The sequence below is a fragment of the Lagenorhynchus albirostris genome, chromosome 6 (assembly GCF_949774975.1).
Source record: "Lagenorhynchus albirostris chromosome 6, mLagAlb1.1, whole genome shotgun sequence".
Taxonomy (NCBI): domain Eukaryota; kingdom Metazoa; phylum Chordata; class Mammalia; order Artiodactyla; family Delphinidae; genus Lagenorhynchus; species Lagenorhynchus albirostris.
Genome location: NC_083100.1, coordinates 93,544,170 through 93,559,228, shown reverse-complemented (window position 1 = coordinate 93,559,228; position 15,059 = coordinate 93,544,170). Strand labels below are relative to the sequence as shown.

Here is a 15,059-nt window from a genome sequence, read left to right as displayed (position 1 = left end):
GCCCATTATCTTAATTTCTCCTCTCACATCCTCATTATCTGTGCTCAGTTTCGGAAGTCTAAACCTTTGAGTGTTCTTTATTTCCCAAAGCACAATCAGATGGTAAGACCAGTCTTTTTTCTTCCACGTGGTCTTTAAAGGGAATCTTCTTATGTGCCAAGAGGTCTTATCACAGCCTGATTTATTTCAGTCCTGCATTTAACATATAGGTAGGGAGCTCCCGATATGGTCCATGATAGGTTTAGAGTTTAAGGCAAAATACATTTCCCCCTCACTAGCAAGCACTCTGTTAGGAGGTAACTTATAAAGCCTTCAGGTACAGAGTTACATTAATGGCCCAGACTTTATTGCATTGTCTCTTACCTTCATCTGCCAATATCTAAACACCTTCCGAATCTCACCAAGTTGTCCCAGAATTCTCCAAGGTATCTCGTTAGCTCCTGAACAGCCCTTCCACGCTCTTTCAATTTTGTACTTCTCTGGCCCATGGCTCGCTGCCGCTTTGGCTAGTGCTTGCCATAAATGGGCTCATGTCCCTGCCAAAAGTTCTGTCTCCTAGAGCTCCCTAATATGATTAGTCTTCAGGGTGCCATATTCGCTAGAATCTAATGTACTTGCCTCGATGGCTTGTGCACCACGAGCTGTCTCCCCCCGTCCCCTGCTTTGGTTCTCTAATGGAAACACTTCCTTTAGCTTCCGCTTCAGCTCAGACTAGAACCTCACTACATAAAAATATAGGGCTTCCCTGGTGGCGCAGTGGTTGGGAGTCCGCCTGCCGATGCAGGGGACGCGGGTTCGTGCCCCGGTCCGGGAGGATCCCGCATGCCGCGGAGCGGCTGGGCCCGTGAGCCATGGCCGCTGAGCCTGCGCGTCCGGAGCCTGTGCTCCACGACGGGAGAGGCCACAACAGTGAGAGGCCCGCGTACCGCAAAAAAAAAAAAAAAAAAAAAAAAAAAATATAGAAAGTCGTCTTTTAGGGCTCTAGCATACCTAACATCCAACTTTTTACGTTTTGATTTGGCTTCTTAAGCACTGTATATACGGTGATATAACATCAGATCTGGAAATGGCTATGAAAGGACATTAGCCTGTCCAGTAGACAAGTAGGACCTGAGCTGTCTCGTTTCAGTTACTTCCATTGCACTGACTTCAGTTAAAGAATCTCAGAAACCTCCAGTCTTGTCATCTACAGACTTCCCCCTGGAAGGACTGTGCCTAAACAGTTCTGGATATTGGAGTCAGCCATAATGAGGCCCCCCTATGGACTCACTCCAGTATTTATCCTCACCCATCATTCCTCCAAAACTCCACGGCTGTCCCAGCTTCCTCACTTTTAGCAAATTAATGTTCTAGGTAAAATAGAGAAAGTGTTTATATTAGATATGAATTCCCTCAGTTTCCTGTCACATTCCCTTCAGTTTCTGAGGACAGTGAATACTTGTAAGGCATATCTCTTCATTTGTGCTTGTGACCCCAATTCTTCATTTCTTTCCACTTCAGATTTTCCTTCTCAGTCTCGCCCTTTTTGCCTTTTAAGCCTCCAGCCTCTCTCCATCCTTTCTCTAGTGGCCTTTTCTCTTTGCTACACGCTTTCTATCGTGACAGCCTTCCCCTAACTTTGCATCTCCTGCTAACCTTGTTACCAAATCCAGTAGACTCCTTTTGTTCCTCCACCTTCCTGCTTATCTCCTAAAGGTTTGGTATTCCCCAGGGATTCTATCCCAAGGCCACTAATTTTCTTACTCAGTGGTTTCTCAACAACTTCATCTAGGTTGATAATTCAGAGCTTCCATCTATACAGCGATTCTACCCAGTAAATAGCATCAGCCCTGCCTTCTGTCCTTAGCACCTGATCATCCAACTCCCGGTTAGATTTCTCCACCTGAATGTCCTGAAGGTACCTTAAATTTACTGTATACAAAACTGAAATTATTGTTCTGCACCAAATCCTCTTTTTCCCCTCCTGTGTTTCCTGTTAGTGGGTAGCAAGCACACCTACACCTTTATTGTATCCTGTCATAACTATTCTGTCGCATCCCTAAACTTTCCCCTGACCACCCCTGTATCCAGTTGGCTTCCCCCAGTTAATTACTTTCTGTTATATCAACCTCTTCATTTCTAGAGGCAGTATATATAGGTAGTGGCTAATAGCAGGGGCTCTGGAGCCAGACTACCTGAATTCAGATCCTAACTCTGCCACTTAATAGTCATACAACCTTGGGCAAGCTGCTTGATTTTTCTCTGCCTCAGCTTCCTCACTTGTAAAATGAAGACAGTAAGAGCACCTACCTGAAGGGTAGTTATAAGGATTAAATGAAATATCAATAATACAGTTAAAGCATTGGGAATAGTGCTTCATCAATAATAAGTAGCTATTTAAGAGTTTGTTGTTAATATTACTGGTTTTAACACACATATCAGTAATTGTCTTGTTTATTTTGTTTCTGCAGTAGAATGTAAACACCATGAGTACTGGGGATCCTGCCTGCCTGGCTCAGTTATATCCTGAGCACTTAGAGCAACCAACCAAATGATGAGAATGAATGAATGAAATCTCCTTTTCCCTTTTCAGCCTTCACCTCTTAATTCTTTGTCTAAACTCTGTAGTCACTTTCCATCACAATTCTCATAACATTTTACCTGCTAGAACACAGTCCATCTATATTGTAGCTAAAATAATTCTCCATGGCTTCCCTTAAAATATGCTCCTCTATTATTCAGGCTTTCTGTCCCTTTATGAGATCAATACCAAACTTCTCAACTTCAAATACATCCACCCTTTGATGTTATTCTCCTGTTGTTAGAGCATTTTTAATGAAAAAAATGTCAAGACCAAAAAAAAAAAATTCAGTACTTAATTATAACAAACATTCAGTACCTACTATTCAGAATTAGCAAATGTTAACCTTTTGTTGTGTTTGCTACAGATTTTTTCTTTAAGAAATAAAATAATAAAGACATGATTAAAACCCCTTTACTATCTCACCAGAAACCCATTCTTTCTCCAGAGAGAATTACTAACATGAAGTAGGTGTGTATCCTTCCCATTCATGATTGTGTGGTTTTAAAATTTTTACCTAAGTTGCACTGTATTATAGAGATCATTCTGCTTTTTCACTAAACAGTCTAACATTCTTTTGGGGACTTGTATTGATACAGCTTTAGTCCATTCATTTTAATTGTTTTAGCGTGTCGTGCAATATGGGTATACCATAGTTGTTAAGCTTTTTATTTTAATCAGTTTCCGTATTGGTAGACATTTGGTCCTTCCTATCCTTTAAAATAAAACAATTCAGTGAATATTTTTGTACGTCTGCTCATGTACGTGTATGAGTCTCTTCACTGTGTAGATCCAGAAGTGGATCTGTTGGGCACAGAATAGGAGGAATTTAAACTTCGTTATCACAAATTGTTTACTAGTGTGAACTCACAGTGTTTGAGAGTGTTTCACCATGCCCTGCCAACTCTAGCTATCATCACATTTTTTTGTCCTCAACCTCAGTTCATACGCTCTATTTCCGTTAAATGGGCTTCTTTTTCCTTCTCTATTTTTCTACTCAGAATGCAATGAATTTGTGTAACACCTTACATCACCATATAACTTTTTACATAAAAGTAATTTGTCTCGTAATATGGTAGGACTCCACTAATAAATTATTCCCTCCCGGTCTTTAAACTTAGCAAGCCTTTTCTTCTCTTTTTAAATATCCTCTTAAAATTATTTTATGTATTTGTTGATAAGTGTCATTATTAACCTCCTCATTTGGGTTTAACAAACTCTTTCAGGTCAAGGTAGTTCTTTTCTCTTCTGGTCATTTTAAATAGTATAGCTAATACTTATTGCAGCTGTTCTACTTCCTGAGGTTACTCAGTAAACTTATTGGATGACAGCAACTGTTTATAAATCACATAGACATTTAGCATTTTGAAATGTTGCTGCTTGTATTCTTGTTCAAGTAACTGACAAGTGATTGACTCTGAGAATGTGAATTTCCACCATTTCTAAGTAGAGCATAAACAGTGGGGGGGGGGGGGTTCCGCCTTTCTCCCTAGAGGCCATTAGCCTATTCGTTGTGTCAATTCATAACCTTAGGAGAAGCTGTGTGTTGGTTTTGTGCGTTTGGTTTATTTTATAAATGTGCCTGCCTGATTACATTTTTTCTCTAAGGGAAGAAATACAGCATTGTGTCCCTCTAATGAAATGACCTTGAATAAGGGAAGAACAATGCTGTGTGCTTTGCCAAATTCTATTCAGGTAACTTCAATGATGTGACTCTTCCCCCCACCCCAATATTCATGTGAAGAGAACTCCTTTTTATTTTCTTACCTGTAGGGCCACATTACTTTCCTCCCCCCCAAAAATTTAACTTTTTGTGTGTGTGTGTGTGCCATGCAGCTTGTGGGATCTTAGTTCCCTTACCAGGGATCAAACCCAGGCCCCTGGCACTGGAAGTGCAGAGTCCTAAACACTGGACTGCCAGGGAATTCCCTTAAATAATTTTTTTTATGTTTTATCTAGAATAAACTGGTTTTCATTGTGTGAAATTAGAATATTTTTTCTAATAATATTAGAATATTATTTTTGATTGCCTAATTCTTCAATTCTTTTGTGCTGTAGAACCAAATATTAGACCATAGGCAGAATAAGGTGATCCTTTGAATTAGCAGTATCAGTGTTTCATTTTTATTGCCGAAAATTGTATCTGACGTTTTCACTGGAGAAACTATTCATTCATAGACTGCATATACGTTCCAAACGTTGATGGTAATTCTGCCCTGCTTTGTTACCTGGAGGAAGGCACTTAACTATGCATAGTTATCGTTTGTTAAGCTCCTAGGCTTCATGTTGTTCCTTTGCCACAAATTGAATCCTTATTGCCAGCCAAGTTTACATAGTTTAATACTTAAGATCACAAGAGATAGAGAGAATAAGAGAAAGTGGATGATTACCTGACAGTTCTGATAACTCAGTAGTGATTAGCCTGACTGACGATGGATAAGAAGTCAGTAGTACATAGCTCCTATCTATGTGAAAAGGATAAGTTTAGTACTTTCTGTCTTGAACACGTTACCGTTACCACACGTTCTAAGTATTTTTGAAATAAAGATGCTCTGTAAGCCCAAATTGCTCCTCTTTTTGGTACACCTGAATGATGATACAGCACTGTGGGTAAGAGCTTACAGTGGTGCTCCACTTACAGCTTACAGTGGAGCACCTGTCTGCCCCAGTTCATATCCTGCTTCATATCCCACTCTTACCAGCTGTGTGACTTATTTGAACTTGGACAAATCAACTTCTCCATGCTTTAGTTTCCTAAGCTGTAAGACAGGGATATTAATAGAACCTACTTTCTAGAATTATTGTGAGCTTTAAATTAGGTATTAGAACAGTACCTGCACATGGTGAGCTATTTATGAGTAGTTTGGGTGGTAGTTATTTGTGTTTCTTTTGTAAATTGCAGTTCCCATTTCTCTCTCCTTTTCTCTTTGATTTTAAGACCTTGTTTACTTTACAGATTTTGGCACTTCTGTGTTGGGAATATTTTTTATTACATCATTTGCCTTTTAATCTCTGTTATATTTTTGTTGTACAAAAATATATTAAAACGTCATTGTAAGTTTTGTTACTATTTTTCGTTGATAGCTTCTAGATTTTTACATCATGTTTGGGAAGGACTCTTTCACCCAGTAATTATAAAACATTTCCTATATTTCCTGTACTTTTATAGTTTTACTTTTCTTAGGTTATAATCTTTAGTTTTCCCTTTAATTCCCTTTTGCTTATGGTGCTGAGGGGGTGCCAACCTTTTTGTGCCTAAGGTTCTGAAGATTTTATTATGTCTACATACATACATGTGGCATTTCTCTTTTGTTGGCTACCTGGTAGCACAGAAGTTGTATGTAATCAAATCTTTGGTATGTCCCTAATAAGTAACATGTTACCGAATGGAAGAATGTTTTTTCAAAGTTGAGTATGAATTTTGAGCACATATATCCATTTCTTTTAGGTTGAAACAGAGTCTGAGAAACTCAGTTTTTAAATATCACTAACTGTAGGTACTCAGATGTATGCACTTAATAAATGCCAACTTTTTTTTTCTCTTAAGTTGTCTTTCTATTGTAGAAACCTACCAGATTCATTTAAGTTCCTTAATCACTTTGACTTACTATATAACTATGTATTACATTAGGATGCATTTAATTCACTCCTAAGTGTTGTGGCAGAGATGTAATATGATGTGTCTGTGCCTTTATGTACTTGATGCCTACACGTCCACACAGCCTTAGGTAACTGTAAAAGTGTAGGGTTTGTGCCAAGATAAAAGGGATTTTGTTTTAGCGAAGACCAGAAAGCTGGAATACCTCTTTTGCTTAAAGATTTAGAGAGGAAAACATTTGTATTTAAGACAAAGACATTAATATTCATGAGAAGAATGCAAAGCTTATGTGAATTTTGGACGTTAAATGAGAAGGCGCTAGTGAGAGCCCCTTGAGGCTGTTGCACTTCCTCCCGTAACTTAGCGCATCCACACAAACGCTCGTCCTTCTCCTCTGCTGAGCTTTGTAGGGTACATGCACGAGGAGGCCTGAGGTGTGCAAAGCCCCTGCGCACCTGTGGTGGGCCTGCTGTCAGTCTCCCATCATGCAGGGTGTAGCCAGGACACAGCGGACTAAGCCTCTGCCAGTTGTTGCCCTAGGGCGGTTCTAGCCATGGAAGGAAGCTAACATTTTTGGAGCACCCACTGTGTAAGAGAGGCTGTGGCGAGTGCTTTACATTTAAACCATTCAGTTCTTCTAACAGTTTATCAGCTAAGTATCTTTTCCCCACTTTACAGTTTAGAAAATTGTGACTCAGAGAGATTAAGCAGTTTACCGAGGTCGTTAACTGGCAGCGCTGGGATTTAAACTCAGGTCTAAGGCTAATGCATTTGATCTTTCTATTATACCAGTTGTCTCCTTCCCAGGCAATAACTGGCCATTTGGTTCAGCAGCATTCATTAATCTGTGGTCAAGTGGTGTGGCTTATTAGCAAGTATTGGTCTTACAGATTGGTTGTATGACTTTGGACAAGTCATTTTATTATACTCCTGGGCGCTAATAACTTGCATGGTAAATTATATGATTGGACTCAGTGATCCCTAAGGTTGCACAGGTCCTCAGAGGATCTTCTGATGCGTTCACCTTTTCACATTGTGCCTCTCCCTCATTACCCCTGCAGCTATTACCTTAGTGATGCCTTATTCATTTCTTAAATGGATTACAACCATGCTTCTTTAGAATTTCGATTTTAAAGGATTCATGATTAAATCCCAAAGTCTGCAGGAACACAAAGAATTTGGCTGCTTAGTGAGTGCTGCCATCTTGTGTCTACCATTTTATGAGAGAAAAATTTTTTAATGACAAAAATTATATTTAAGTATTTTTTGGTTTGTTTTGGGTGGATTTTTTTTTTTTTTAAGCCTAGCCATTTGATTTAGTGGCCCAGAACCTTGGTCATATTGAGATGACAATGTCAGTTAAAAACAGTTTTGACATTTGTTTATGATACCTCCTTTTCTGTTATCCTGTAGTCAAACAGAGTGACATTGAGATGTGAAAACTAATGTGTATCTGTATCAGGGTTCTAAATAATTCCATTTCAAAATTGTTTTTTGAAGAGTTGATGTAAGATGTGAATTCTTCTGTGATGCATGCTCAGCAGTATTAGTATTTTATCTCTTGATACTTGGACCTCATTATGCTCAGTTGTTTCACCTTAAAATTGTGCTGTTGTGTTTATTGACAACAAAATTGTCAAAGGAAGATGGAAGAGCTATATAGGATTTTTAGAGTGTTTTTTTGCTGTAATGTAGTCACTTGCACCAGAAAAGTTTTAAATGAAACTAACTTTCAAAACAGATGACACTGAGAGAATTTTGGCTTTAGTCTCTCAGATGTCTTTATAAATAGTCATGCCACCCTTTATAGGCAATGTGCGTTTCTTTGAAAATGTTAAATGGCTTATCATAGCTTTTGTTCTTTTGGACTTTTAAAAACCTGGAATGTGATTATTTTTCAGAATTACTGTCTTAAGTCCATAGAGTTGTAGCTCTGGAAGAAACTCTAAAAATCATAGTTCTTGGAGGCAAGTGTTCCTGGTTCTGATCTTGGGAAAACCTTTTAAAACGAAAATTATATCTGCCTTACAACACAGACCACATACTTGGTTCTTAATACATTCCCTTGCTTTCTTCTTCCTTCTGCTTTTACTGCAAAACTCTCTAGGTGGCCTCATGGTTTACCCAGGCTCGCAAAACCAATGCATGTCAGAATTGGTTGTAATTAAGTGTTCTGGCTCTTGTTTAGGACAAGAAAATAATAAAGTCACCAGCAGTAATATTTTTCATTTCCAATTTACTGTGTAGTGTTTCATTTCCCTCGGCTATTTTGTTATAATGTTTTCTTTTGTTTGAATTTTAGGCCACTGAAAGGAATGATATATTTGATCCAAGACAGTCCATTTCAGTCCAGGAATCTACAGTGGTGACAAGGACATGGGACTCCTCCTGCCAGATTCCAAATTGGTCAAGACAATTGACATCCTGGCTGACAACTGTGAGAAAGAACCTTGGATTATTTTATTTTATTTTTGTGGGACACCACAATCCCAAATCCATAGAACACATCAGGTAACCTGTCTTGTCACTTGAGAAAAACATCTCACTTTTTCTTTCAAAATCTTATATACAAAAAGCAAGGAGCCAAGAGTACTTAAGTACCCCCTCCCGCCTTAGTAACCTTACTGTTTTGAGAATGAACCACTTAACTTTGGTGTGGATATAATTAAGGAAGACTTTTTTTTTTTAAGCTTTTCAGATGTATTTATGGATTCCTGAAATCTGTTTAGATACTTAGTTGCAAAACATTCTTTCAGGAAAGGAACTCTTGAATTTTCTATATAGGAAAGACAAGTTCTACTGTTTTTTTCACCCCCCTCTAGATTTTATTAAGAAATTTTCAGAAATACGGAGAAGTTGAAAGAATTTGACAGTGAACAGCCATTTAACCATCCCTGCATTCTGTCGTTAACATTTTATCTTACTTGCTTTAACCTGCATCTGTCCATCTATATCCATCCCTCTACCTCTCCATCAATTCATCTACATTTTTTGGATGCATTTTGAAATAAGTTGTCTTTGTCCTCACCACACACACAAAAATTTAATTATGTGGTGTGATGGATTATGTTAATCATTTCACAGTATATAAGTGTATCAAATCATCACGTTGTACTCCTTAGGCTTACACATTGTTATATATGAATTATATCTCAATAAGGCTAGAAAAAACGGAGTGGTTTACATCAAGTTCTGCTGTTCAGGTTCACATTTCTCACATGTCCTAAAATGACAGCTTTATCTGATACATTCCTATTTGATATTCAGTGTAAAGTCCCCATTGTTGTCTTAAACTCACTAAAGATATGAAATATATTGGCATCTTATATATTTGGTCTTAGAGCCCATATGTGTTGTTTGGCCCTGAATCACATGAGTCAGAGTTTTCAGTGCTTGATTCATAACGCTGAACAGTTATTAGTGAAGATTCACAACTGTGTTTTGTATAGAATGTTACTGTCTATTTTTTAAGTTATTTCCTTTTGGAATTGCAGGTTAATGTAACAAATTAGAAATTTCAGAAATCTAGATGAAAGCTATGACAGGAAAATTTTTTTTCACAGGGTAATACTTATAATATCCCTTCAGAGAAAAAGATTTCTGATGTCATCTAAATATGCATTTATAATTCTCCAGCCATTATCTGACATCTCAATAGGGCTTATTCCTTAATGTTTCTTGGGAATTTTCACAAGTGGTGTGCGCATCAAAATCACCTCATACCCTTATTATAGCCCTTATCTCATTGTTTTATGATTTTTTATTTTTGAATATGTCTGCCACTAAACTGCATTTTACAGTTCCTTAGAAGCAGGAATTTTGCTTCTATCCGTGTATATTTTACATTATTCCTGGAACATAGAAGGCACTTAGTCAATGTTGTGCACTAACTCAATGTAAGAAATATTTCAAACTGAATTAATTTTTTTTTTCTTGCTTGCTAAGGCTTCACGTTCCCTGTAGAATTCTAAAATAACCTTTGCTAATGAGGATGTCTGATACTGTTACTGTAAAAAATGAAACTGAAACAATGAAGGATTTGGAGGCAGAAGTGAAAGATACAACCGGAGTTGAAAATCTTATCAAATCTGAAAACTATGGGAAGATTTTGGCAGAGAAGAATGAACGTTGCATTGACAACAATATTGATTTGCAGGTAAACAGGATTTTTTCCCCTGGCTACAAATACTAAATATTCTATATATAATTATACTTTTCATACAAAACTCACTTTCAGAATTGTAAAAGGGTAAGTTGACCTTTTGCGACATGCCTACCAGCTGTTTTTTGGAGTCATCTGGATTAGCTTGTTGAGTCTAGCTCTTTGATTTGCTTGTATCATGTAATATATTTCTTTTTATTTGTATGTGGCCAATATGTTTTTTTAGTGGCTTTATACTTTTTCGTTCCATTCTGCGCCTATCCGTGTTGTGAGAGTCGAAAATAACCTACGATTAGAGGAGATTAGAATTAGATTGAAACTGCAGGAGTTGTATTGGCAAAAACAACCCTAGGGGAAGCAATTGATCAACTATGACTGAGAAAAGAGGTTGGTGGGGAAGAAAAGGTCACTTGAGGCTTTTGATGCTACACATGTATGATGACTTAGAACTAACCACTCAGAAGGCTTTTAATTCTAGGCATGGATAGAAATTGATGAGTTGGTCCACAGATTCAAGATAGATAAAAATTGTTTCAAGTAGTACTCACAGTGTTCACTTCTCAGTGTTCCTGTTATCTATTGCTATACAACAGCTGATCACAAAACAAAGCTCACAATTTTAAAACAACATTTTGTTTTTTAATATCTCATGATTTGTGAGTCAGGGTTTGGCACCAGGGCTTGGCTGAGTGAATCTTCTCTCATACAAGGCGTCAAAAGAGATCCCTCGCTGATATTTAAATGGCAGGTGGGCTGGCCTGGAAGGTCCACAACTCTTTCACTCACATATCTGGCCCCTTGGTGGGAATGGCTGGAATGTAGGTTCAGCTGGAACTGGGAGCACCTACCTGTGGTCCCTCCAGCACAGTAGGCTCAGGTAATCAGACTCATTATGGGCAACTCAGAGTTCCAGAAAGAATGTTCCAATAGCCAAGCAAAGCTGCAAGCTTTCTTTTGACCTAGGCTCAGAAGTCTCAGAATGTCACTTCCACTGTTGTCTTTTGATGACACATGTCAATAAAGCCTGCCCGGATTCAAGGGAGGAGGCATAAGACCCTGCGCGCGGGCTTTTCTCTAGTTGCGGTGAACGGGGACCACTCCTCTCTCTGGTGCGCAGGCTTCTCATTGTGGTGGCTTGTCCTGCTGTGGAGCACGGGCTCCAAGCGTGCGGGCTTCAGTAGTTGTGGCTCGTAAGTTCTAGAGTGCAGGTTCAGTAGTTGTGGCACACGGGCTTAGTTGCTCCGCGGTATGTGGGATCCTCCCGGCCCAGGGCTCGAACCTGTGTGCCCCGCATTGGCAGGCGGACTCTCAACCACTGCACCACCAGGGAAGCCAAACATTTCTGTTTCAGTTTAACCCTATGAATAAAGAATTCATTTTTGGAGAAAATATTCTGTCATTCTTTCTATATCCTAAAGACCTTGAGGGCTACATGCCAAAACTTATATCTTATTTTTGTAGAATAATTTAAGAAGGTTCTTTTAAAGGTTATTTCATTCCTTCATTCAGTCAAAAACTTTATTCTTCATTATATGCCAGAAATGTGTTAGAAATTGATAGCAACTCATACAGCAGTAAAAAAGCATTTAGGCCCCACTGATTCAGTATAGTAAGGTGGTAATTATCTAAGAAATTTGGAGGAATAACATAATTTTTCTAGTCATTTTTAGTAATAGCACTTGCAAAAAATTGTCATGCCTGCAGTCAGTACACTCAGTGATGACAGAATGCCAGTATCCTGATTGGATCAGAGAAAATGCTTAAATTCTATTGCATTTGTGATTGAAATAGTAAAAGATTTCCTTCTAGTTTCTTTTCTACACCTAATGTTCGCTCTTTCAGGTCACGTTTATCAACAAGCGATTAATTTGGGTTATAGCATACGTTGAACTTACTGCAGGTTCGTTTCCAGACCACAGCAGTAAAGCAAATATTATGATAAAGCAAGTCACACACTTCAAGTTTCCCAGCATATATAAAAGTTATGTTTATGCTCTACTGTAGTCTGTTAAGGGTGCAATAGCATTATGTATTAATTCATAGTGAACTTTTAATTAAGGTTCAGACCTTAATTAAAAATACTTTATTGCTAAAAAAAACTGCTAACCATCATCTGAGCCTTCAGCAAAGCATAATCTTTTTGCTGGTGGAACATCTTGCCTAGACGCTGATGGCTGCTGACTAATCAGGGTGGTGGTTGCTAAAGGTTGGGGTCACTGTGGCCATTTCTTAAAATAAGACAATGAAGTTTGCTGCATCAATTTACACTTCCTTTCACAAACCATTTCTCTGTAGCATGCAATGATGTTTGGTAACATTTTACCGACAGTAGAACTTCTTTCAAAATTGGAATTAGGGCTTCCCTGGTGGTGCAGTGGTTGAGAGTCCGCCTGCCAATGCAGGGGACACGGGTTCGTGCCCCGGTCTGGGAGGATCCCACAGGCCGCGGAGCGGCTGGGCTCATGAGCCGTGGCCTCTGAGCCTGCGCGTCCAGAGCCTGTGCTCCGCAACGGGAGAGGCCACAACAGTGAGAGGCCCGCGTACCCCCCAAAAAAAAAAAAAATTGGAATCAAATCCTCTCAGACCTGGCTGCTGCTTCATCATCCAAGTTTATCAAATATTCTAAATCCTTTGTTGTCATTTCAATAATTTTCACAGCATCTTCACCAGGAGTAGATGCCATCTCAAGAAACCACTCTCCTTGCTCACCCACAGGAAGCAACTCCTTGTCTGTTAAAAGTTTTATCATAAGATTGCAGCAGTTCATTCATGTCTTCAGGCTCCACTTCTAATTCTAGTTCCTTTGCTGTTTCCACTGCATCTGCAGTTACTTCCTCCACTGAAGTCTTGAACCCCTCAAAGTCATCCAGGAGGGTTGGAATCAAATTCTTCCAAACTGCTATCACTGTTCATATTTTAACATCTTCTCATGAATCACACGTGTTCTGAATGGCACCTAGAATGGTGAATCTTTCCAGAGGCTTTCAATTTACTTTGCCCAGATCCGTCAGAAGAATCACTGTCTGTGGCAGCTATAGCGTTACAAAATGTATTTATTAAGTAATAAGACTTGAAAGTTGAAATTACTCATTGATCCATGGGCTGCAGAATGGATGTTGTGTTAGCAGGCATGAAAACAACATGAATCTTGTTGTACATCTCCATCAGAGCTCTTGGGTGACCAGGTGCATTGTCAGTGAGTGGTAGTATCAATATTTTGAAAGGAATCTTTTTTTCCATGCAGTAGGTCTCAACAGTGGGCTTAAAATATTCAGTTAACCATGTTGTAAATAGATGTGCTATCATCTAGGCTTTGTTGTTCCACTGATAGAGCACAGGCAGCGTAGGTTTAGTATAATTCAGAAGGGCCCTAGGATTTTCAGGATGGTAAATGAGCACTGGCTTCAACTTAAAGTCACCAGCTGCGTTAGCCCCTAACAAGAGAATCAGCCTGTCCTTTGAAACTTTGAAGCCAGGCATTGATTTCTCCTCTCTAGCTATGGAAGTCCTAGATGGCATCTTTTTCCAGTAGAAGGCTATTAGATCTTCTGGATAACTTGCTGCAGCTTCTACATCACACTTGCTGTTTCACCTTGCACTTTTATGTTACGGAGATGGCTTCTTTTCTTCAACCTCATGAACCAACCTCTGTTGGCTTTAATCTTCCACAGCTTCCTTACCTCTCTTAACCTTAACAGAATTGCTGAGAGTCAGAGCTTTGCTCTGAATTAGGCTTTGGCTTAAGGGAATGTTGTGGCTGCTTGGATTTTCTATCCAGACCACTACAACTCTCTCCGTATCAGCAGTTAGGCAGTTTCACTTTCCTGTCATTGGTGTGTTCACTGGAGTAGCACTTTCCTCCAAGAACTTTTCTCTTGTGCTCACAACTTGGCTGATTGCTTGGCACAGCAGCCCTAGCCTTCAGTCTGTCTCAGCTTTCGATATGCCTTCCTCACTAAACTTAATCATTTCTAGCTCTTGAATTAAACTGAGAGACGTGTGACTCTGCCTTTCACTTGAACACTTAAATGCCAGTATAGGATTATTAACTGGCCTGATTTCAGTGTTATTGTATCTCAGGGAACTGGGAGGCCAGAGGAGACGGAGAGAGACGGGAACGGCTGGCCAGTTGGTGGAGCAGTGAGAACGCACACACATTGGTTAAGCTTGCCGTCTTACATGGATGTGGTTTGATGCACCCCAAAACAATTACAGTAGTAACATCAAAGATCACTGATCACAGGTCGCCATGACAAATAAAATAATAATGACAGAGTTTGAAATATTGTGAGAATTGCCAAAACGTGACAAAGTGAGCAAATGCTGTCGGAAAAATGGTGCCGATAGACTGCAGGGTTGCCACAGACCTGCAGTTTGTAAAAACACAGTATCTGCCAAGTGCAGTAAAATGAGGTATGCCTGTATTGCATTTCCTACCATGTCTGTTGTGTTGCCCTTGGCAATAAGCACAAAAACGTTTTGACGACCATTCTTGAATCATGGCCCAGTTGTTCATACTACAGGAGAATTTCATGCATTCCCCAAACACTTACTGAAAACCTATTCCATGGCAAGGACATAGTGTAGCAAGGAAAAATGGGCCTGGTCTCTGACATCACATTCCGTATAGTATGGTGACTATAACGACTGGGGGAGGAACAAGGAGAATATGAGAATTTGTTTTATGTTAATCCACTGAATGCTATATTCGTTGTTTACTCAAATGTTTATTAAGAATT

At 39.1% G+C, this 15,059-nt stretch overlaps 1 protein-coding gene across 7 annotated transcripts in view; it reads left to right on the top strand.

Annotated features, from left to right (window-relative positions):
* Window positions 1-15,059, top strand: part of R3HDM1 (R3H domain containing 1) — a 181,579-nt gene that overhangs the window by 58,566 nt on the left and 107,954 nt on the right. For all 7 annotated transcript variants that reach the window (XM_060152983.1, XM_060152980.1, XM_060152977.1 and 4 more), the window contains exons 2-3: window positions 8,461-8,669; window positions 10,104-10,314. In XM_060152983.1, the coding sequence (XP_060008966.1) occupies window positions 10,144-10,314 (171 nt within the window). In that variant the 5' untranslated portion in view covers window positions 8,461-8,669; window positions 10,104-10,143. The remainder of the gene's footprint in view (window positions 1-8,460; window positions 8,670-10,103; window positions 10,315-15,059) is intronic.